Source organism: Pollachius pollachius (assembly GCF_949987615.1).
Source record: "Pollachius pollachius genome assembly, chromosome: 6".
NCBI classification, from domain to species: Eukaryota; Metazoa; Chordata; class Actinopteri; order Gadiformes; family Gadidae; genus Pollachius; species Pollachius pollachius.
This window is the reverse complement of record NC_136939.1, coordinates 11895664-11921086: the sequence shown is the minus strand read 5'-3', so window position 1 is coordinate 11921086 and position 25423 is coordinate 11895664. Positions and strand designations below refer to the sequence as shown.

The 25423-nt window shown below is 44.4% G+C and overlaps 1 protein-coding gene across 4 annotated transcripts; it reads left to right on the top strand.

Annotated features, from left to right (window-relative positions):
* The first annotated feature begins 206 nt into the window (after window positions 1-206).
* Window positions 207-25372, top strand: picalma (phosphatidylinositol binding clathrin assembly protein a). Of its 4 annotated transcripts, XM_079738424.1 has the most exons (23): window positions 207-443; window positions 611-848; window positions 9555-9697; window positions 9906-9981; window positions 10093-10195; window positions 10508-10601; window positions 10682-10793; window positions 11443-11549; window positions 11686-11727; window positions 13202-13287; window positions 13741-13864; window positions 14372-14472; window positions 15085-15179; window positions 16995-17081; window positions 17601-17681; window positions 18330-18440; window positions 19709-19837; window positions 19935-19965; window positions 20077-20176; window positions 20446-20469; window positions 22599-22658; window positions 23336-23434; window positions 23927-25372. In XM_079738424.1, exons 2-23 carry the CDS (start codon window positions 719-721, stop codon window positions 23939-23941), a joined length of 1950 nt encoding a protein of 649 aa, XP_079594550.1. In that variant the 5' UTR covers window positions 207-443; window positions 611-718; the 3' UTR covers window positions 23942-25372. The 4 variants fall into 4 exon arrangements, with proteins under 4 accessions (XP_079594550.1, XP_079594551.1, XP_079594552.1 ...); XM_079738426.1 differs by lacking the exon at window positions 17601-17681 and having other exon boundaries at window positions 213-443; window positions 19718-19837; XM_079738423.1 differs by lacking the exon at window positions 17601-17681 and having other exon boundaries at window positions 217-443.
* The last annotated feature ends 51 nt before the right edge of the window (window positions 25373-25423 follow it).

The window sequence follows — 25423 nt, the reverse complement described above, 5'->3', positions numbered from 1 at the left end:
ATAGCTGATTCAATGCATGCCATTTTTTTTCCTGATTCAGAGGACTAAAAGAATGCCACCAGACGCCAGCATTCTTCTACATGTCTGATGGATATCGTGAGCTAATAATCTTGACTCCTTATTCACTTTTAACATCATACTACGAGAGCTAGACATCCAATAAGAGAGCCGCCATCTTTCAGCATTTGTTCGACGCTGTTGTATGCAAAGTTGGGAGAGGCTGGGGTTAGTTAGACAGGAAACGGCCCCGCCATTTTCAGTGCAAACCTCCAGTCCATTTAAACCCAGCAGGGGGAGGCGGTGCGAAAGCAGACCGAGTTGGTGTGGGAACCAGGGAAAGCGAGAAAGAAGTGGGATTCGATCTGAGAGAAAGACTTACATGGGAGAGAGAGAGCGAGAGGGTGAGGGACGGAGACGTTTGAAATCCATCGAGAGACTCTGTGGTTCGTATCCTCGTGGTGCTTTGCCACAATATAATCACTCGTTACTGCAATTTCCTAATTGTACACCCTGGATCTTGTGTTGTGTTATCCGACTGAGTAGGGTTACAAGTTAAACGAAACGCCTGCGGTCGTCTCATTGCTGTTTCTTCTCTCTTGTCTTGTGTCAGGTGGCAAACGACCGTGGGAACGACACACACAAGGCGACACACGAAAGACGATCTCCACTGGATTTGTTTTAAAAAGCGTATCGTGGTTCATTGTTTCTACCTACAAGGATGTCGGGGCAAAGCATTACAGACAGGATCACTGCCGCTCAGCACAGTGTCACTGGCTCGGCGATATCCAAAACCGTATGCAAGGCAACCACGCATGAAATTATGGGGCCAAAAAAGAAACATTTGGACTGTAAGTATCGCATATGTTGTTGCATTGTTTCACATTCACCACCCCCTCCATTATGTCGACTCTCTATTGTCAGATCTTCGTTTTGATTGTCTGGCCGTGAGGCCTACTCAAAACACCAGCTAGTAGGTGCATCTGTATTAAAGAAAACCACACAAATACATATATAATTTGTACAATCCGAACAAACATTTATTTATTCGATTTTCGTTAAATCCTTCCAACTTTAAAAGACCAACATGCGATCTAGACTGTTTCTCAGCCACAGTGCTCTGCAGGAGTGGTCCCGTTTGATTACACTCTTCAACTTCTCTGAAACCATTAACCACATCAAACGCCCACTGTACTTGTGACATTTCACAAACCAGAGTTCCAGTTTCCCTGGCTGGAACTCAAGTGTGTTGCTTTTGCTCCTGCCTTGCCAAACTGAAGCAGAAGCAGAAGAATATGCCGGAGCCAATATAATTCCAAAACTAGTTTGACAGTATTGTTGTGAACAAAAGTTTTTTTTCTTTTTTTTGTTTAAGAAACTATTATGTTAACATAATAGTGTAGTTGGTCACCAGATGTCTATACTAGTATTCTAGTTTGTACAACCTAAGTTCTTGTTTGTTTTCAGAAGTACATGTTTCAGTGCGCAAGATAATGAGTGTTATTGTCCAGTGTTGTAAGCAAAGAGCTCGACTGCTGGCTGGTTGACATAGCCTTTGCACTTCCTGGCATTTGGTGCAGTTTGAGCCACTGTCTGTTCTCAGACTTCTCTGCATGTTGGTTATTAGGGGCTGACCTCTTTGCAAGTCAAATGTATCATATTCACCCCTTGCCCTCTGCTGCAGTTATTCTGAAACCTAGAACTGTTATAGCCAAATTTACGTAATTCTTTTTTTAGACGCCATCTCTGTTCTCTCAGCCACAATCAATGCAAAGCGCCATGTCAAAAATGAATCCAGAATAAGGCTTTGGATTGTTTGGGTTTACCGATATGAGTGGCGAAGGACTGACTGAAATGATTCACTGAAATGAATGCAAAGTTAAGGCCTATTTTTCCTTTGAGCAACCATTCACCGATGCATGTAGTCTTTGTGTAGCTATATTAAGAGACTCATGCTTCAATCATTATGAACATGACACAGTTTAGAATGACTTGTGTGTATGACGATACAGGGATCAACAGTCCTGTGTTTATCGGTCTGTGTTTATCTTTTTTTGACATACAAATTTTGCCTTGGCACGACGTACATTAATTGCTGATAACAAAGACAAAAACCTACTTTATATTCTGGAATTTTAATTGTGTACATTTTCACGTACTATGAACCATGTTTTTTTTCTTCAATTTAAATTATTTTGCGTTCCTATTGAAACTGAATGTCTAAGATTGTCCATTCTGGTTGGGAAGTAATTCTCCTCTATATGGAAGGGTCAGCAGGAGCATCTTTAAAGTAGTGGTGCTGTCGTGAGTGACAGCCAACCTGTTTAATTTTGAGGAAAAGGAGGTGATTTCAGCATCTCTTTACTGAGCCCTTAGGTTTTAACACTACCAAGATGTGCAGCATGAAGTACATTTCAGAAATTCACAAATTGTAACGCTTCACACGTAAAGCTAAAATAATTGGGTGGGTGGATAAGAGTGGCCTTAGTTTGCATGCACCCTAAAATACCTGTTCTTCCTAGAGTGCTTATTTGGAGAACCTGCATATTTCCTCGAGTATGACGCGGTGTCCTCTTGGCAGCTATTTTTAGTATTGGCTCCACGACAATATGCCATGTGTCTTAAGAACATGCTAAACAGAAACGGCAATAGCATGGAACACTGACCATTCCATTCTCAATCCAGCTCCTCCTACATGCTTTTCTGTGCAAGTAGCCAAATGGATGAGTTCGGGCCCAGACCTCTGGTACGAGTTAATCTAGAAAGTTAATGCAGGGCAGTGCTCCCTCGCTCACCGTTTGGAGGTATTTAAGGAGGTTGGGGAGAGAGAGGGAGGTGACGCACTTGTGTTTGAAAGTTTCCTGTACGACCCAAAATAGCAGCGGTCTGTCTACTTCAGACCCTTAAACCAACCCCCTCCCATCCCACTCTCTCTCCCCCCTGTCAGTCTTTGTCCTGTCTGATGTGAAGGTGCGATATGATCCAGTGTGCAGGCTTCTTGATTTTGAAGCCCATCCTAGTCTGGGCATGCTTTTCAACACGACCATGCTCGATAAACGGCAAGCACTTGCCTGCTCTCTGCTCTACCGAGCAGAGAGGTAGATGTTGGTTATAGTCAATAGGAGAGCAGTGCTGCATTTCCATTTCCTGTTTGGCTTCGCTAGGTGTGAAATAATAAATGGCAGTGGAGCATTTCAACTAAACAAAAACACTAACACGGGATGTGGTTCATTAAAGTTTTCAGCTGGTTCAATGTGTTTATCGTCATGTAATCCTATGGGCACACTCAAGTTGCAGACATGCTCAAAGGTCTGTTAAGGTTCTTTGACCTCAGAGGCTTTGCAACTTCACCTCATGATTTATAACCTATGAACATGGCGGCCTGGCTAATGTCATGGTGTTCATTTGTATCCTTCCCACTGGTAAACTAAGTGGGACCAGCATATGTTAATGTTTTGTAAATTGGATATCAAATATAAACATTTAGCAGGAAAAACTTGTTACGGCAGATTTGTTTAATCAAACCTTTTTGTAGTGCAGCTATACTGTATTTTTAAAGGAGCACCATTCTACTGTGTGCCGGTCCCCTTCTTCATATTAACTTCTGTTGTCTAGGTCAGCTGTTCAGACAGACCTGTGCCTTTTTTATTGGAAATCGAAATGATGAATACACAAAGGTTAAGTAAAACTTTCAATAACTTGCACAATAATAAGTGGTTTCTTTTTGGCAACTGTTTAGTGGATCGACAAGAAAGTGTGGATAATTAGTAACCTGGTTTTACGTTGGCTGATTTCTCTTGTGAGTGTTTTCACAGCAAATTCACTGCCATAGCCTTGAATAAGGAGAGGGTGGGAGAGGGGGAAATCTGCTGAAAATCTCACACGCGTCTCAGACCTGCATCTAAATGTGTTTTGGGCTGAAACTTGGGGCTCCATGAATGTTCTCATTCATCTCTCACCTGTTGCGGGGCTTGTGGTCTGGCTTTCGTCTGCTTCTCCACTGGCACTGGTAAAACTCTTGACCGCTGCAGTGGTGGTCACACATAAAGTCAACATGTGGTGGTGGTACACTGACAATGTCCCCAACAGGTTTTAGATGCAGGTTGTGTTCAACTTGTTTTTTTTTATGACTGTTGCATTTGCACATGAAATTACAAAATGAGGTCAGACGGAGGAGTTGTGTGGGTATTGCTAGAGGGGAGAACAATGAAGGAAAATAAGATTCCTTTCCCCTGTTTATTTTGGGCTGAAAAATCCTTTACACTTGTCACTTCCAGATGTCTACCAACCAGCTTGTTGTAGCCTAGCATAGACTCCTACAGTGCCTGGGAACACCTCATTCATGAATGTGTCTTTGTTTTCCCAAGTACAACAATGGCTTGGCTTGGTGGCCCTCATGCTGTTTGCATTCCTTTTGGGATAAGAATAGTTTTACGCAAAGGCTCTGAGTGGCAGTCGCTAATGTAGCCCACATCTGCACTTTGGTTCCCCGTTGAAGGCACTGGAAGCATGCCATGAGATCATGAAGGTATGGCACAGGCTACAAGGCATGTGATGGCAAAGGCATCATATGACAGTCCCTTTTTAAAGAGTGCTGACCTGACACACTGTCCACCAGCAGGTCTGGTTAGAACTTTAACGGCCAGGCAGCCAATGGCCTGGAAGCATAACAATTGATTTTAAAGAGGCCATAAGATTAGAAAACCAATATCAATCAGAAAATACCATGGCCTGACGCTTGTTTGACTAGTTGGTCCTTTGTGGTTTGACGGAAAGTGTTGGGATTTAGTTTGAGGTGGTTTGGGCAAAAAGTTGTGTAGTATGCATGCCGTTGTATGTTCAAGGTTCCATACCATTGGAACCTTTAACTCCTTAATGCTGTGCCAAATAATGGTCCAGCTGGTACCAAAGAGCAGTACCAATCGTGCAGCCAATTCCTTCATGTAGGAATCGTTTACATTGGGAGCAATTGCACCGCAGTCACCTTTTGACCTAGGTTGTATTTTTGGTGTTTTGTCCCTCTGGTAAAGTATGTGCATGTATTGAAATAGCTTCTCGGGCACTGCGCACACAATGGCCTGAATCATATCCTCGGTACCCTGATCGTTATCGGAAAGATATTTCCTGAGGCGAGTCTTGGGATCGCTGCGGGAAAATGGCTAACAGGAAGTGATTACATAATCCTTTCCGGGAACACTAGGGAGTCGAGCTGATCAAAAGTCAGATTGGCGGGGATTTCTTTTGATCCACTTCCCGTCAATTACTTTGTTGCCTGCAAGGGTATGCAATGATCCCAAAACAAGCATTGGCCATTGGATTAAATACATTTTTGGAACAAGCATCCGATTCTCAATCATGGCCTTTTTTTGTTGTTGTGTGTGGATATACACACAACTTTGTCGCGGTAAATCCATTTCACTTGGGACTCAATTCGCCATGCACCCAACCAGTGAAGGAGGGCCCATCATTCATTGGCAAAGCTGCCGACATTAAAAGCCTAAATTACTACTCCCTACAGCAAGTTGTAAAGCATAAATTTGCACTGCAAAACTGGTAATTAAATGTTATTGCAGCCTGATATAGTTCCTCCTCCATGGTGGTCCTCTTGCATGCTATCTACAAACATGGAGGGCTTTCATCTTCCTGGTGAAGCCTTTTCTTTTAATGAATTTTATCCAGCAGCTCTGGTTTTGCTCAATAGCGGTGTGCTATGGCCAAATTTACTCTAGAGTCTTGACTAGTCCATAATGAACATATGAACACCCTTCTGTTGCGCTTTTACAAGCATGTAGATATTAAGATTCGTGGCTAGCAGTTGTGTATATTGAGGATCAGAAGGGCCCTGTGATTTGTCTCTTATTACAATGCAAGTAAACCGGCTGTAATTTGTCGTGTTTGATACTATCTTTGGCTCTATGATCCTTGTTTTTCTATTCAAATGCTACACAAACAATACGATTAGAAGAGATAACATTCTGGTGAGATCATTTGTTGTCTTAATTTAAGGGCGGCAATTGAGAGAAAGTAATCCTTTTTGGAGACGACATGCCTCAGCTTTATTCTGCTCGCATTCAGCTGTCTTGTCTGAGTGCAAGTTCTGTCCTGATTTTTGTGTGTGTGTGTGTGTGAGAGAGATATTACTAAGCCTGTGTCTCTGGGGATCTGGGAGGAAATGCCACTACTCTCTGATAGCGGCCTACAGCCTGTGTCTGTCTGCAGGAACCGCTACTGGGCCAGTCAAACCCTTCGCCCTGATTTTAAGCGTTTCCTCATTGGATCTCCTCCATGAACGCAACAACGGACCGACTCACTGGATCTCACAACCGGGGCCTTGTGCGATTCTCACCAGCTGCATGGTTTTACTTTCACTTCCTGCCGGTAGCCAAGCAACGAAAGGCCTAACCCGCCCAACCTGCAGAAAAAAATAACAGACAACGAATGAAACCACAGGCTTGGGTTGTCTGCATCTCACCTGTCACCTGGGCCATCTCATTTAGTCACTTCACTTGCAAATGTACAGTGAGCATCACATTTTTATGTAGGGAGTGTGGGATACATTTCTAGCCATTGGCACATTGTTGGCTTCATGTAGAATTTCCTGGATTAGAAGCAGTGGTAGAATATTAAAGTTAAGAAACTGCTTTAATTGTCATTAAATAGCACTCCAGAAATTATAAATCAATGGAATTAATCTCCTGGTCTATTTTGTTATGAATGTATTTATTTCACTAAACTGGACAAGGGATTAACGATTCATAATCCGGATTTGGTGAAGTTCTGTTCCCTTTTCGGGTTTTTTTTGGGGATACTTCTTTCTACTTATCCTGAAATAGAGGGGTTTTAAAGACAAACTCCAAAGACTCTCTTTTAAATGATTCTCAGTTAAGTCATTATCTGCTCTTAATCATGTGTGCGTGGAGACAGAATTTTCCGCCATAGGTGCAGCAAAAGAGCCCAAAATGGATCTTCCTCTCAAGGCAACGGCTAGGGTTCTAAGAGCGTAGGTCCAGAGCCATAGGTTAAAGAGAGCTAGCTCGAGACTATTCTGTGTGCATTGGCATCAGCGTCAATCTCTTTTTGCCATCTACTTCTGATTTTAATATTACACAGCAAATCCCTTAGTCATGGAAAATCCCATTCAAAGGCTAAACTTGGCACCCAGTGAAGTACAAAGGCAGGGCTCCACAGTCTTGTTAACCTTCAGTGGCAGTGGCTGAGATTTTGTCTGTTTGATATGAGAAAGTTTGCCACGGCCCATCCGGCCAGGCGTGGTCAAAAACGGGATGTTCTACCGCTACGGGCTGCGAGCGGAGTTTGTATTTGTGGTCCCCGGCGCAATGTCATTTTTGTCTTGTGTGAAAAGACCTTTTGTTGTCACATGGGTGGCCTATTGTGAACACACAATAATGGCGAGTGAAAAAGCCCTTTGTGTTTTTGCATTCGAACAAACACTGAGGAGGTTTCACGGAGACCACCCATGTGCCCCGCGGCCCCCGCTGCTACGGCCACGGGCGTCCTGCGACTGTGACGAGGGGTTGGCTTCCAGAACACACCGACATCTATTCATGTGTGCTGCCGGGAGGTTAACATTGAGTCCGAGGCGATTGTCGACACAGCACTAAACGGTGACTTATTAATTATTGTGAATCGTGTGTATTTTTTAGCACCACGACGCTGTTCACCTCCTCCTCCCCCGTGTTGCCCAATGGTAGAACAATATAATATTTACACAGTACACGTGGACATGTTTCACTCCAATATTCAGTTTCATTTCCCTGCCAAGTGTGGCATCTGATTGCCATGAATATTTTATTATTGGGAGTGTCGGATTGCAAGTAGTGCTTCCAACAATCAGGGCCTTGGAGCTGTGGATTACCACAACGTCATCGATATAGAGGCTTTAAAAGATTGATTTGGATTTTGGGGGGGAAATCGCTTTGCCTGATTTCCATCTCGATGTGATGATGTGCCGGTGTGCAAGGGAATCTGTCTGGGCCGGGGCGGTGATGCAGGCGGTCTTGACTGGATGAGGGCTAGTTCTGAGCAGCACAAAATAAACCTTGTGCGTGCCATGACACACATGCCTACTCACTTTGGTTGCAGTCGTTGAGTCTAGAGTTGCTTTTTCTGGCACAGGTGGGATTTCAGCGTCCACCTGAATATACTTTATATGGATCCAGACAAAATGGATGAATTATTGTCGTTTCTGTGGTTGTCCATTTGCCGTTCCTGATAAATAGTTTTCCTACTACTGTGTAAATGTTTTTTATTTACGATTTTGGTTGGTGAGACCATTCTTTATCCATCCTGGCTGTTCAGTCCCAATGTTTTCAGCTTGGTGTTGGATATCTCGGTGTTGGATATATGAGAATGGGCATGGTGGGTGGATTCTCATGCCTCAGTGGACAGCACGGTAGAACATGGTGGGCCTACCTATGTGATGATATTCAGCATGTACCTGCCTCTTTGACATTCCCAGGATTGATTTAAACATCTTTAGGATGAGTCCAAAAATAGGATTCTATTTGAGTACATATCAGAAGGTCCAAAAAATCCCTGGCATCAACAAAGAATGCTTCCTGCTTAATATCTGCAGTGTGCTCGCCCAGCATCTCATCTGTTGTCGACAGCGAATGGCAGGGGAACGCTCGTCCTCACTTATCACGTGTACTCTCATTTCAAAGGTTTGCGGATGTGGTATTGGTGCCAAGTTGGTGCAAAAGGAAGGAACCCTACGTGTGGAAGTGCACAGGGTTGCCTGACAAGAGAACCTCAGATATTCTCACGGACAAAATCAGTAGTCAATCACTAGGACTGGGAAATATAGCGATATTATCTCTATCGTGATGAGACTGCATATCCTCTTCGATGTAACTGGCATTTTCTGAACTGTATTACCTGTTATATTATTTTCCTCTATCCTATTATAAATTATATCCACATGACTGATAATTTATAACAAATCTCATGGTCCCAGCACTACAATATTTTCGCAATATCAATATTGAGGTACTTAGTCAGTCAGAAATATTTCATATGGCCAAGGCCTATGGTACACGCTTTTCCTGCAGGCCAGATGGCAGCTGTACTACACCTCACCTGGCCTTCATGCTCTGCGCCTACACCAAATAGTTGTGCTTTCAGTGTGCTCCGGGCCAATCTTTTTGGATTTATTCAGGGGGTACGTCTAAATCTGCGGTCTTAATACAAACCAGTGAGTGAGTGAGGAATGGTGGAGGAAGCAGGGGCTTGGGTGGTGTGAAACCCTGTCCCCGGTTTCTGGGTATTTGCATGCAGGAACTATGGCCACAGAACCTCGGTTAACCTCCACTCTCTGGCTATCCCTTTTTAAATAGTTTTGGGCAATTTCTGAGCACGAAAGGGAAAAGGGATTTGTATGAAGCGTGTTTTTAAGCTTTATACTGCATGCTTCCCTGGAGGTGGGACTCCACTGTTGGATCTTCCTTGTAGCTCTACACGCACATGCGTTTGTATATAGATATCGTTTATAGATGGATGGAAATGTATATTGTGTTTTTCTTTCTTTTCCTGTTCAGATCTGATTCAATGCACCAACGAGATGAATGTGAACATCCCCCAGTTGGCCGACACTCTGTTCGAACGGACTGCCAGCACCAGCTGGGTGGTGGTCTTCAAGTCTCTGACGGCCACGCACAACCTGATGGTCTATGGCAACGAGGTAGGGCTAGTGCACAGATATTAAAGGGTTTCCTTCACTGTCATTACGTCTGCCACGGTTGGACAGCGACTCTACCTCCTTTTAGATGCTTGCCTATGGCTTGTCTCTTTTTTTTTTTTCCAGATGTGCATCTGAGGGAAGATGAAAAAAGAAACTTTGCATTGCACCTCTCGCGCCTACAAAAGGCTTATGTGTTTTCTTTTCGCAGAGATTTATACAGTACCTGGCCTCAAGGAACACTCTGTTCAACCTCAGCAACTTTTTGGACAAAAGTGGCCTACAAGGTACATGCCCCATCTAGGGTCTATAAACCACATGCCTCAGAAGGCTTCTGTCCTTTTGTCCATCAATCCGTGTTAACCTCTCTTTCCTTCGGGTCCTGTTGTCTGTTGTAGGCTATGACATGTCCACGTTCATCAGGAGATACAGCCGCTACCTAAATGAGAAGGCCGTGTCCTACAGACAAGTCGCTTTCGACTTCACTAAAGTCAAACGAGGGTAAGGAGTGGTGTGGTTTCCATTTGTCAGTGATTCTTTAACTTTGGGCATTGTGGCGGAAGGAAGGGGCATTGGCTAAATTGTTATTGCGATCCAATTTGAAATGCTCATGAGCAATATAGCTTTGCTCAGATTTAGAAGTTATTTTTAGGTTTGATTACACATGATGATGAATGCTTTCGAATAGAGTTGTGTGTTGTTTTTTTTTTGGAGCTTCTTTACACAACATTGAGGATGCACTTTTAGATTGTGGTGGGATATGCCTGCTCTCTTTTTTTGGGGCTCTTTACCTTATTCATTTTTTTTGCAAAGATCTGACGGAGTGATGAGGACAGTGAACACTGAGAAGCTCCTGAAGACCATCCCCATCATACAGAACCAGATGGATGTACTCCTGGACTTCAATGTAAGGACAAAGTCAACCTCAACACCCCCAACGTCCCTTTCCATTCGCTTTGGATGTAATCGTTTGTGTCCGGCCCACAGGTCAACGCCAACGAACTGACGAACGGTGTCATCAATGCAGCCTTTATGCTTCTCTTCAAAGACGCCATTCGACTGTTTGCTGCCTATAACGAAGGCATCATCAACCTTCTAGGTAAGGGCTAGTCTGGCTCCTCTTCAAACCATGTTTTGTCTACTGTATGTCCTATACATAATATGTCCCTCTACGTCATTTGTCTACACACGTCAAGTGACTGCATCAATGTTTTACTTAATTCATACAACCCCCAATAAATTAGTCATTTTGCAGATGGATTCTCTGAAATAAATAACACGCAATGCTATCATATGGCAGGTCATGTTCGGTTGTCAGGATATTTCCAATTTCGCACAAGCACGCACAATGAGCAGGCTGTTTCAAAGATACATTTCTAAAGGGATGTTGTGAATTCCTGCCCATTCCTCACCTAGACTTTAATATGCTGTTTAGGGCTCCTCTGTTTGTGCATGCCAGCCATGCACCTTTCCACACATTTTCAGGGCTTGGTTTCAAAGGCTTCGTCTGCAAATATTTTCTTCAGAGAGGAGCAGAAATAGCAGCATGAATAGTTTCCCATGTATATTTAATCAAGTCCGTTAGTTATGTTGTAAAGTGCATGCGTAAGTATGTTCCATGTTTTCCTGCACAAAACATACTCCCAGGGTTTGCCCTCACCCCTGCCGTGCCAACAAACGATTTTTGTGCATTTCTCAACATTGTGTCGTAATGACCATCTTTCCTCTCTCCCTTTCATGCAAAACAGAGAAGTACTTTGACATGAAGAAAGTCCAGTGCAAAGAAGGTCTAGATATCTACAAGAAATTCCTCACGCGGATGACAAGAATCTCAGAGTTCCTCAAAGTGGCCGAGGCAAGTCTGGCTGTTGCCCCGGAGCATCTTGGGTCGTCTTTCTTCATGAATGCCTCGGATTGTGTTCTGCACTTCACCGGCTCATGTGTGGTTGTGCTTGTTGTTGTCTCCCGCCCCCCATCCCTCTACACTACAGCAAGTGGGAATCGATCGCGGGGACATTCCGGATCTCTCCCAGGTAAGAAGAAAGCAGGCTTCTGGACTTTTTAATGCTGCAGGTCTTATAGCGGGCACGCAGTAGCTTGAGTGGGTCTGTTTTTTCCCAGCCTATTGTTTAACCTCACTCTTGTAGTCGCGCTGGCTTGCTTTTTATCAGAAAAATGAATACAAATGTTTGTACACATTTTGTGTGCAGCCTGCAAAATTCAGTCTTTCAGTGTTCAAAGTATTGTTGTTCCATGGCAATCACTGTAGCATTTCTTTGTCTGGGTGCCACTATGTATTCTTGTTATTTACTTGCTGATAATTGGCTGCTACCTCTTTGTCACACAAGCTTGACACGCACACACACAGACAGACAAATAGACAGACACCCATACAGGCAAAGCTCAAGTCTTGAATAAGCTTCATGCTACAACTCACTGCTAACCCTGCATTTCATACAGTAAATAAAGGTGCAAAATAGAGCCAGCTTTAGAGTGGTAACCTATTACTGTTCAATATGAAAGCAAGTTGATCACCAAGATAGATGAGATTGAGTGAATGAATTTATTTTTTAATGATCACATAGAGATGAGGATTAGCTTTGCTCAGTTCATATTGTTGAGGAATGATCCAGACGCCAGCAAAACTAAACTCGTTGTCTTAAATGTTAGATTAGTTAATTTTCTCAAACCTTTCCTTAAAGAGTTGTCGATAAGTTATCACCTTTTATTTTCTGTATTTTTCCTGCTTTTCTCTGTCAGTTCACGGTTTGTGTAAGTATCTGGACCTTTTCCTCCATCTTCTGTGTGTTACGTGTCCCGTGTTTTCGTGCTGTCCACTCTCTTGTGCTCTTGACCCACACCCTGGCATGCTTCAGTGTCTTTTTGACTAAAGACAACGTGAAATGGCATTCAAAGTGTATCTTACTTTGTTATTGTGAGCTATAAATTACTAAATATTCGAGCAAGTGTCCACTTGCAGACTTTATATTGAGTAGATTGAGAACTTTTGTCCATTTTTACAAATGATTTGTCTCGTTGTCCAGGCTGCCTGCATCGGAAGCAGCAATGCCTTTTTTCTTTTTTAACGTTCATTCCAGATATACACGTGTAAATAGATTCATGTTTTCACTACCTGGATGTTATTTAGGGTTGTGCAGCTAATACTCGGGTTTTCACGTCAACATGCCAATGGTACCCGCTACCCGGTGCGTACGGGGGATCGCTGAACCGATCGCCAAAAACTGGGTTTTACGGCTCTTGCCTAGGCCAGGATCACGAAGGCCAAAAAGCCCTGAACTAATCCTTTAAGCCTGACGGGACATGGGTGTGCATGGCCCTGTTCTGGATTTCAATAGCATCTGCACTATTAAAAATACAATGGAATATGTTGGTAGATATGCAAACCTAGAAAACAAAAGAGATTTCATGTTGTCTTTGTAGACCTCCCATTTCGCCCGTTCCTCTGTTCTGTGTTCTGTGCGTGACGTGATGTTTCACTGGTTCCAGGCCCCCAGCAGTCTGTTGGATGCCCTGGAGCAGCACCTGGCCTCTCTGGAGGGCAAGAAGGTCAAAGACTCGACAGCTGCCAGCAGGTGGGTCTCCTTACCCTGAACTGATCTCATCCACTCACTCAACTCCTTTATTGCATTATTATGATTTATTCTTTCTTCATGGCCTGGACATGACACCTGGCCGTTCTCGGTAGTACCAGAGTTTCTACTGTTTATTCATCGTCAATCACGTGCTGTATTTAAATTGTTGGATTGTTGTAGCTTTTCTTTTTGCATAACTTTGCTGGTCTTTGACACAACTCAGAAGGCACGAAGCAGAGAGGAACGGCAATTGAAATTTTGCTGTTGCTCCTTCTGTTGTGTAGGGTCAAGAGTCCAATGGCATCTGTGTGCCCGGGCAGATCCATTTGTATATTTGCAGACAATTCTACAAGACATCAGTCGTTTTTAAGGTGTGTGTGTGTGTGTGTGTGTGTGTGTGTGTGTGTGTGTGTGTGTGTGTGTGTGTGTGTGTGTGTGTGTGTGTGTGTGTAGGGCAACCACTCTGTCCCACGCCGTGTCGTCCCTGGCCAGCACTGGCATATCCTTCACCAAAGTGGACGAGAGGGAGAAGCAGGTGGCCCTTGAGGAAGAGCAGGCTCGCCTTAAAGCCCTGAAGGTACATCCCCCCCTCACTCTGTAACCCTGCTCCCTTTCGTCTGAGCCAGCCATGTCCAGCACGGGCTTACTAGTAACCACCCCACCCCAATATCTGGCGATTTGTCTCCATGTTGCAGCTGGGGACGTTGTTCTCTGGAGCGCTTTTGTTAATTAGTGTACTATTAATTTGGACAGGTGAGGTTGTGGCAATGATCAACTTGGAGAAGCATGATAATGGTGACGAGTCACCCGGAAAGGGCTTGGTTGGGCCATTAAAACCAACCCTTCCATTCAATGTAGCCAAAAACACATTGAAGGGATGGATTTCAATTTAATACTAGAATACCGTAGACGCACACATCATTTCAATAAAACTGGATTTGTAATTATTGGTAATGGGTGTCTAAACATCCCTTTTTCATAGGTGTGGTATAGGTATCCAACGTTTTTAGAGCTGATCTCAGTTGTTGTGTGTTGTTGACCCGCGTTGACACCAAATGGTTTGCACCTCTCACGGCAAGAGCAGCGCCTGAAGGAGCTCCACAAGAATCCCTCCACCACAGACTCCTCCCCCATCACCTCGGGGGCAGCCATCGACCTCTTCTCCACCCCCAGCTCCACCCACAGGTGAGCCACACATTGCCATGTCCTTTTAATGTCGTCTGTGACAGTGCAACATCAGGCTATGGTCGCACAGCAAGAGGTAAATGAATTCATGGAAAATGTAAAAAGGTTACAACTGCCGCTGCCGGCATCACTTTCACATAAACCTCATCAAATGAACGTCCAAGTGTCAATCAATGCATGTTTTGACATTGTGTTTTAAACGCTTTACTATTCTCTGTATTCATCTGATTTGATTTATTAATGCACCAGATTCTTCCGGTTGCTGCGCATTAGTCTCTTGTAAATTTTATATGTACTCCGCTAAATATCTCCAAGAAATCTAAGAGGATATTAGAGCAAACATTGGCCCAGCTGAATAAAGATATGATGCATTTAATGAAGCTGCAGAAATAGCTTAAAAAAAAGCCTTAAAATACTCTGAAGTTAAATTAATAAATTGTATCCAGCATCCCGCAGTGGTCCGCAGTTTCCACTAATCTGCCTTTGTTGGGAGAAACGCACAAGTCCTGCCACCATAAATACTTTACCAAGCGGCAACCATTGTTGTGGGGCTTTGCCCGTTTTAAAAGGGAGAAACTGACCTCTCCCCCGTCCCTGTCCTCCTCCGTGCAGCTCCAAGGCAGCCAACGACCTGCTGGACCTCCAGCCCTCCTTTCAGTCCGCACTGCCCCTGTCCGTTGGCCTCACGCCCAGCAACACATGGCAAGGTGAGCGCTCCCCGTCACCACCGACACACACACACCAGCGACGCACACCACTGACGCACACCGTCGCACAGCGTGGCGGACCCCACATGGCCCTACACCTCTCCCCAACAACTGCTGGAGGGCAAATGTGTCTTGCTGTCTTTTTGTTTGTTTGGTTTTTTTATTCACTCTACAATCGCACCAAAGCCCCCCGTCATGTACACGTGCACACACTGTTTTGGAACGAACACAACTCGCTGTTGTCACGTTTTTTTGTTGGAACACACAAACTCGTGACACTTGCACATTTTTAGTCGCAAACCCTCACCAAGGTCATGCTTCCTGCTGAAAGAGGCAGCATGAAGTTTGTTTGGTGGTGTCTCACACAGTCAAGCCTCTGCGCAAACACAAACGCACACACTTTGGGGCCACAGTGGGGTGTAGGCGAGATCTTCTTATAAACACTCACCAGTGAAACTAATTCGACAAGTTGAATATCAGACTGCATTCTCATGGGCTTCAATCAATTCATTTTTAAATTATGCATAGAAAACATGGTTTATTTGCGTCTTAATCTATCAATAGACGAATTTTACTCAAGGCAGATTGCATACGCTGAATTTAGTGCCTAGGGTGTGCTCTGCTCCCCATATACAAATCTTTAGAGACTGGTGAAATAAAACCAGAATCTCAGACTCTGTGTTCTCCTCCCTTCAGGCAAGAGGTGTGCTCCACTCTTATGTCAACTCTTGCTTTATCATCTGTGTGACCTGTACTTAGCTTTAATGTGGGACTGAAGTGTAAGGCAAACAATCATTATCTCGAAGGTGCAGAGATAAGGTGCTATTTGCCATTTAAACAAAACAACAGCCTTTTCGTTGGCTCAGCTCATTGTTTGGTGTAACAAGAAGAGTGTAGACGACCTTATTCACATCATGTCGTTTTTTTTATAGATGCGATCATTTTTGTGTTTTATTATGAAAGCACTTATTCACACAAAATCTCACCGCTCTGTTAATTCAGTATGGCAGTACAGTGTTTCAATTAAACCGGCGAGTGAGCTCCAGTCCACTCGGACCCTGGCCTCGACCCGTCCCTACGACACTACAGCACTATCTACAAACCTAGACCTTGGACTTTGACTCAGTTATGCCACCTGTGCTTCCGTGAAGTTAGTGGTTGTTGTGGTGGTGGTGGTGGTGGTTCTTTAGTTTCTTATGAACTAGTAAGCTGGTGGTCATTAAGAGGTCTGCCTGTTTGTTAGCCTATTCAATTATTTTTATTGTTGCTGCTTTTCATCTGTTATTTAGTTTTGATTTATTTCAGTTTAATGAGTGAGTGCGGAAAAAGGCTTTTGATAATCGTTCACTTGGCACGCGACTTCCTATACATCGTTACCGCTGTTACTACTACTACCTGTGTTTATTATCAGGTTTACTTCAGTTGTAGCTGCAGGTATGAAATGTATATGAGGTTGTTAATTTGCCTGTACCAACAATTAGCTTATACCATTTATGTGGACTAATTCTCTTTATTTCGATAAGGTTTGGAAAGAATTCTAATAAACTGTTAAAGAAACCCCCTTAGGCATCAGATGTTTCTGGCCCAATTGACTTCCTGTCGGCTACCATAAGAACGACTCTGTCTCTAAACTATGTTCCTGTTTAGTGACACAGCTGTTCTCACATTCATCTCAAGCCCTGGCACGCTTCCGTGCTACTGTAAATATTTGTTTCCTTCTACAGATAAGACCCATGTTCCCAGCCCGTTCTTAGAGGGCCCACCATGTTTTGAAATGCTCATTTTGTGTTTGGTTCTCTCCCCCCCCCCCTCCAGATCAGTGCAATCCCTTTCTGGAGTCCAGCTCCTCCTCCCTGACATCAGATCATGATAGCTCAGCGCACCTAGAGCATATTCTCCCAGGTACCAGAGCATGCAGCTCTTAGAGTCGCGGGTGTTTGCTGTGTTGTGCAGTGTTCGGCGGGTAAGAGCGGAATCGGCACGGTGTTTTCTGCTTGGCCCCGTCGTCTGGGTGGGATGCTTCTTTAGAGCTCATGCACCACACGCCTCTGCCTTTGGTGAGCTCGATGCCCCCCCCCCCAACCCCCCTCGGGTTCTCCAAAGCACTTGAATGAACTCGCAGACTTGTGTGCTTTGCCTTTTTTTTTTTTTATCGCCATGTGGTCGAGCATTCGGCAAACTTTTATTGCTAATCCCTGTGCTCTCTCCCCCTCCCTTCTCGACTTGGACTGCAATTCCTCACCACTGGTGGTTTCAGCTTGCTTCTATTACCGCTGTGTTGTGCCCTGTTTTCTGTGCTTGCCTCTTCATGGTGCCTCGTCTTCTTCCTCCTCTCTCTCTCTCTCTCCCTTTTCTCCCAACTCTCCGCACGCCCCTTCTGGTTCTGCTGCTTTCCTGGGTCCTTCTCTGTCCGGGTATCAGACTCTTTCTGTGGGCCCGGCCCTTACTCCAACTCCTCCCTCTTCCAATCTGAGCCCCCTGCTGTTGCTGGTGCATTCAGAGGTAGGTCCTGCAGATCCTAGAGCAGCATGATGCGTTCATTTATTTATTTTTTTTGTTCCTCCCTAGCATACGTGACCCACATAAATAAAACGCAGGCTTGTACGATAAATGGTCAGATTCTCATTTTGCCCTGCCCTGAAGGAATCCAAACAGGAAATGAGTTTGCTGTATGCACACATCCTCTGCTGACCTCGGCACCCAGCATAGGCCACGTTATGAATATGAGTCCGCACTAGATGCTGACTAGCACACTGCGACGGACGGACACTTCCTTTATGGGGGTCGCACCGCACATGGGCATCAGTGACCCCTATGAAAACAGCTAGGGTGGCATCAGCAATTTTAGTGTATTTCACATGACTCTCATGGCTGTGGCTGGTCACATAAAAATGTGTGCGTCTACCCTTTCAAAAATATTTCCTGGTTGTCTCCCCTACACAAGTTGTCCCAAACGTATTCCCTCGGATACTAGTCATCAGACACTAGATTGAAAATGAAATGAAAATGAAAGGAAAACCCAAACAGGAGTTTGGGTTTTCCTTTCATTTTGATTAATTCCTACAAACCACTCCTGGCTCTGGGGTTTTCTGCGTGTCTGGATCTGATGCCTCCCCTTTCCCTCTCCCGTCTGATGCCATCCCCCACCAGGGTTCTCCGCCTCCCCGACCTCCCAGCAGGCGGCCAACGGCCGAGGCCTTCACGTGGACTTTGACTCTGTGTTTGGCAACAAGACTAACGGCAACACCATGGACCCCACAGGTGAACACCCGGCTTCAGCTCTCCACCCACATGCGCTGTCATCACACCTTTCTTTTCCTAGGACCAACCGGTGTCATCTTGATTCATCGCCGTTATAGAATATTCTTTATTTTGTATGTAGCACCTGAAAAATCAGTGTTTTTGGAAATTAGATCCACGGCAGACGAGCGTTGTGTGACAAGTGTTGATGGTTCTGCACTTTGTTTCACTGGACTTGTCAAGATATGATGACCGCTTTTAGAGCCTAACCATAGGCTTATGGGAATAGCTGTATATAGATGAGGGGGAAACGCCCAGGTTGGCTATGAGTCAAAGACACACAGGTATTGTCCTCTACACACTTCATCCCCCTCCCTGATGCCACATGTGCATTGCTGCCACCTAGAGGGGGCTGAGATTAGTCTGTAGTTGAAATCTGGACTTTGGGAAATCATTGTTTGACTCGTCGACGTGGACCATGACAGCATCCATGTCTCAATACAATCTAATGCAACCTATTCTGATAATAATTAAACAAAATACCCCTGGTAGCCGTCATATGTAGTTTGCTAACTCTAAGGATGTTTTGGAGATGATGCCACGAACTGCCATTCCATAAACGTTTTGTCCTTGGAAATGCTTCTGGAATAAAGTATCAACTGTTCCAGGTGCACATCTGGAAACTTTTAAATGGAAGTGTAATGTTTACTTTTGTAAGGACTTTTAACAATTTTAGCCAACTTGCTTCCATTGATGACCATATTTCCATCAACCACCTTGCAGTCTGCTTTCATCTATAAACCCTTAGTTATATTCTTCAAAGGAGACGATGAACTCCATCTCACTTAATAAAAAGAGTTTTTCATATTTAAATGATGGCGTACATCTTTGTCGGGACTCGGCGCATTCACACTATTCTTTGCACATCGTGAGTGATTTGGATTTGTGGTGTGCTTGCTAGCTGATTAACGGTTTCTCTCCTCTCCTCACAACCCCACCTGTTTTGGGCTGAACTCCCTCTCTGTTGGGGGAAACGTTGGCTTGTGCATGGCGTATGTATGCCTGGGTGAGTTGACTGGACACACCCCGTGTACGCACCACGCATTACTCTACCGTTTCAGGTCCCGTCACTGGCTTCCTTCACTCCTAACCACCCCCCTATCTCTCTGTGTCTTCATGTCTGTGCGTTTTTTTTGTTCACGTTACGTTGTGTCCACTTTGTGTCGTCATGCCCTCCATCCACCCTGGCCTCCCCGTTTTTTGTCTCTGTTGCATCCCTTTATTTCAAGACACTTTAGGTGGAATCCTCAAACCCACAGTGGCTTCCTCACCGAATCAGGGCCTGCACTCCATCTCCCATCTGCCGAGCAAGCTCGTGTCAGACGACCTGGACTCCTCGTTGGCCAATCTCGTTGGCAGTACGTGACGGCTATACTTCATACATATACGATGTCCTTAATATTGGGGGAAGAACTCTGGGCTATTAACCGACTTGTTTCTCTTGTTCTCCACTAGATTTGGGAATCGGCAACGGCACCGCCAAGAAGTGAGTGCACCACTCAGGTGTATTTGGTTTGGCTTCACAGTGGTGGTACGTCATCTCCTATTGGATGGCCTTATTGTATTTTATTCTTTATTTTCTTTCCTCCCCATGTAGTGATCTACACTGGAGTCAGCCCGGGGAGAAGAAGCTGACGGGTGGGACCAACTGGCAGCCCAAGATGGCTCCTTCCACCACATGGAGCGCTCCAAACATGGTGCTTCCTCAATCCTACTTCCTGTTTCTGGTTGTTCTCAAGTAGACATTGAAAGTGGTTCGTTGATTGTTGCCACCCCATGCAAATATTTTGTGCAATGAAAATGCCTCTGTAGTGCAGATGTCAACCTCAGTTCTAGCTGCTAGAAGGATCCATATCAATAGTTTGATTGTTTGTTATCATTTTCCTAACCCATGATTCTTCTGGTATATTTATGTCCATTTCTTTCATTTCTTTTTTGTCTATTCTCTGGGGGTCCAAATTCAAAGAACGACATGCATTTCCAACACTACGTAAGTCCATGCTTCTGTACTGTCGGGCTGAACACACCCTCACTTCCAACTCCCTGGCCTTTTTCCTTTTTTGGCAACACAAGCATGCACCGGTTAACTTCAACCCCTCTTCACATGCAGCCTTGCATTGCAGTGATGCATGGGCACACACACACACACACACACACACACACACACACACACACACACACACACACACACACACACACACACACACACACACACACACACACACACACACACACCACCTACTTGCCTGCCTCACGTCAGTCTCTTAGCCGCACAGTGGGTCGCACCAATGCTAGGGCAACTGGCTCAATGGACGCTTAGGAATGGCAATGCATTACGTAGTTAGCCATTGGTCATAGCCCCCAAATTAAGTATTGTTTAAGATGGAGGCCTATGACATTTATTTTACTGTTGCCATACGCACACATCCTCCTTTTTCCATCGTCTCGTCTTTCGTCATACTATGTTAATATCTTAAGATGTGTCATTCATACACTCAAAATAAATTGTGAGTGGGTGACACTTCCCACTCTTGGGGGAAGCATTGTATCAGTGTGAGCTGTGACTGTATGCATATTAGTCATTTCAGATTTTAAATGATGATAAACCTCAGGCCAATCGGTAGTAAATAGAACATGGGTCTTGGTACTTCATTAGCAGCATGCGGCATTCACGTTCACCTAGCTAATGCTATGCACACCATTTGGTCCCTCAAGGACCAAATACTCGCGCTCTCGGACCAAAGAAAGCATAAAACAGAATACCGTTTATCTTTTGTGTTCAATTATGGCTGCAGACCCAGCCGCCACAGCGACTGACTCATATATAGTACAGAATAACGTAACGCTTGGGTCACCAGGAAAGAGGGGTTGGTTGACAGACAAATCTGGGTTGGTTATCACTGCGGGGGCAGTTGGATCGTCCCCACAGAGCTCTTGGCAAGAACGGTGTCGTTCCCTTTTCTTTCCCATTTCAGATCACCCAAAGCCGTGCACCTGCCAGCATGGCTTCTTCTTCCTCCCCCCCCCCCACACCCCCTAATATTCACTGTAATCTTATAGGTTCTCTCTCCTCAATCCCCCCTAGGCCCTCATTTATACAGCGTTTTTAGAATCTGCTGGACTACAAAATCGTATCATATGCATGTAAAGAAGAATCAAGCCGAATTGTAATCAACTTAGAGGACAGTGGTTGGTACGTCTGCTGTGCTACCTCCTAATCTAAATAATGTTGCATGGGGGGTGAGTATGGTTTGGGGTGAATGGAGTATCCCTCTAACCAGCACAGTAACCCACCTGAGGTTAAAAGTATTTTGGCCTAAAACCACTCGCTGTCATTGGGTAGTGCACTCCGTTTCGTTTTACGTGATTGAATTCATCGCCGTATGATGGATGGGGATAGCAGTCTGTCATATTCAAACGTATGCTGTTTGGAACTGACTGCCCTAAAATTCCTCATTATAACAGGCATGTTATGGAATCGCGTATGAAATCAAAAATAATGTACTTTTGTGCGTAAAGTGCTTGGGGAGGGCTGGGAAGATCCAGCCATATATCCCTGTCGCTGATGCATGGCAGTGGCCATAGACGTGGTGTTGACCTCCAAAAAGGAGTAGGACTATAGTTAGCTTTTTACCTGGGCAGGTGTACAACATCTACCTGGTAGTCTTCCTATTCACTCTCGCGCTTGATACCCTTAGTCAGAGCCTATACATGAATTAAATCCCGACGTATGCACATTTTCAAGCCAAGAACTAATTGACAACTCCCTTGCTTTGTTGAAAAACTGGATAAAAGCCCTGGGTTTTATTGTAGTTTCATTTTGAATGTAAGGAAATCAAAAAATATATACATTGCCGGTAAGAGAAGGCAGCGAAAGCGGTACACGTTTGAAAGACATTTGTCCAACATCTGGTCAAAAGTCAGGGCTTCAGACTGACATAATGCCGCGTTAAGTAAACCCTTTGTGTTAAAGATTCCGAAATGAACAGAATTCTTGGGCTCTGTCTGTAGATTTTATTTTAATCCACTTTCAGTTCATGTGGTATATGCTTGTGTCTAAAGAGCTTGTGTCTTGGCTCTGATTTTGAAATGATCTGGTTTTTGTGTGTGTCACTTCAGGCACCATCTGTCATGGCCTACCCCGCAACCACGCCGACGGGAATGATGGCATATGGAATGGTGAGTTAGCCGCGATGCGCCTCTTCACTGCCATGTGAAACATGATGCAGCCTTAGGATACATGGGGGTGGTGAGGAGGGGGGGGGGGGCTTCTCCAGCGATCCCATCACAACGATCAAGTCCTTTTGGACAGGGTAGTTGTTGGTGAAAGTGGAGACACTTGCTATGTTTTTGAACATACCCTCAACACAGAAATAAGGAACACGGGATTGTCTGTGTTGATTTGGTCCATCTGGCTGGTGTTGGTAGTCACTGTGTGACTAGACTGCTGCCACCGCCCACGCAAAGCTGAAATCCCCTCAAAAAAGACAGCAGGGCTGCTGTGTTTGCCGGGTGGATGCTGACGACATTCTGCGCTACACCTCTGCGGTCTAATGAATCACCGCACGGGGTGACTAACCCCTTTGCGTTGCCACACAATGTATTTTTTCACTGGGTCACTTGCAGCATTCAGGCCGGGAATGAATACATATTATATGAATCATTTGTTCCCAGGGAATAAGACTCGCACCTCAACCTAATAATAAGGCTCTTTTCATCTTTGATGCTCACTATGGTAGCCCAATACCAACGTTTATACGCACCAAGTTGCCATGTGTGGTGACGTGGAGGCTGTTACGATTGTCGTCCTCCTCCACCTCCTCTTACTAACAGGTTTCTTCCGTGCTTCCCTTCAGCCTCCCAATATGGGCTCCATGATGACCACGACACAGCCCACCATGATGTACAACCAGGCAGCCATGAGGCCCGCAAACCCTTTCGGCCCCGGAGCACAGGTAATGGGTTTCGGAGCACAGGCCTTCCCATGTGACCGTTAACTTGTACAGCCACGTTTTGGGAGAGGGGTTTGTCAAAGATGATTTCTAATTGACTAGGGCTGGGCGATTCATCGAATTTCGATGTTGATTTAGATTTTAGCGTCAAACGATCACAAAAATAATATCGATTTTTCTATTTTTTTCTTTTTTTATAGAAAGTGTAGCTGAACAGCTGGATACATATCTGTACATTAGTTTAGATTTGAACATTTTCTTTTTGACCATTTTGTGTATTTTTTTTAAGACGGAATTTCAAAGTTCTCAGTTACAAAGTGTTTTTGGGAGAGACATGCTGAATAAATACGTTTGAATAATCGTGATGTCAATATTGACCAAAATAATCTTGATTATGATTTTTTTCCATAATCGAGCAGCCCTATAATTGACTCTTTGAAGAACAACAATCTCCCACAGCTGATTTGGTTTTCTATTTTCTTTTCTCGTCCTCAGATGCAGTTCATGTAAAGGCATTAGCGGTCCAGCCTGACCTTTGCCACATTAATGATGAAAAACCACAGAAGTCGAAGCAAACCTCAAGTGTTTGCAGTTTTTCCCCTTGCATCTCTCAATCGCTTTCTTTATTCCCAAGTAGGGCTGGATTAAGACTGTATGGGCTTTGGTAGGGGCGGAGGGCGTTGGATGCTGAGTGAGTGAGGGAGTAAGTTGGCAAGGGATGTGGTTGAGCAGTCCCACGATACATACAGAGAAGCCCTTAAAAGTGGGCATTGTGCCAATGGAGATCCAGTGTCTTGTCATTGAGAGGGGAGTGGCAGGGGCTGTGCACTGCCACACATGAACCATCTGGACAGGGAGCACTGTGTGCATCCCAGCCGCCTCCTCCTCTTCCACCTCCCACCAACTCACTGTAAGACCCCGGACAAAGGGGGAAACGGAATACTCCCTTCAAAGGGAGAGACCTTTTAGCCTGGTAAATCGACCAGGTTCTGCCGCCTCTTGATTGTCAATCACGATTACCTTACCCAGATTTATTGTGGGAGGAAAAAAAAGAAATTCCAGTGTAAACAATGTTGGTTTTTGTATGTATTTTATTTTTTTTGCAGTAAACATTCCTTGTTTGTATTTATTTATGATTACCCTGCAGAGCGCATGAGATTATTTTTATTTTCTTTTTTTCAATTGAACAAATGACATCACCCTTTCCCGATGCATCGAGGAAGGGCATCAGGTTTCTGGTATGAATGATTCTGGAATTTAATATTTTGAGTGTTAAAAAAAGAGAAAATAATATAATGTTTGAGGGAGGGGAAAAATGACACTTTTTTGCTGTTAAGGCACAAAATAATCCTTGTATTCGCATGATGCCTTGTATAGTTCTATTGGGTCACGTTGAGGATGTATAAAGATACTATATAAAAGAAAATTGCTCACTATCGATCCGGTGAGTTTAATATTAAACAATTGGGTGAGGGAAGAATTTCATCGCAGGTAAATAAAACGAACCAACCCGAAGAATAAAAAAAATAAACAATGAGTTGCATTTGAAAGGAATCCACATGTATGTTTTCAACGCTTTCAGCAAACCATGTATTTTCATTTAACAACGCTGCTTGGCTGTCCAACCTCAGTATGTGGGAGCCTTCGTGTGTGTGACTGTGTGAGTGACTGTGTGAGTGACTGTGTGTGTGTGTGAGAGACTGTGTGGTTGCAGTGGTTAACGTGTGTTGCAGGCAGGGTGGAGCGCTGTTGATCGGGGCTCTGTGTATATAAAATCTGGACCTGCAACACGAGAGACGGGGCTGATGATAAAACTATGGTCCGAACACGAAGGTGACACGATGGGGATTTGTTTGTTTTCTTTTGTTTTTCACATTTGCGGCAGTTTATAGATATGTTTTTTTGGGTTGTTTTTTTAATAAAGTGCAAGCTTCCACAATTCCTCTTTTTTCTGTAGTTATTTCTCAAATATATATTTCTTGAAGACTTGGT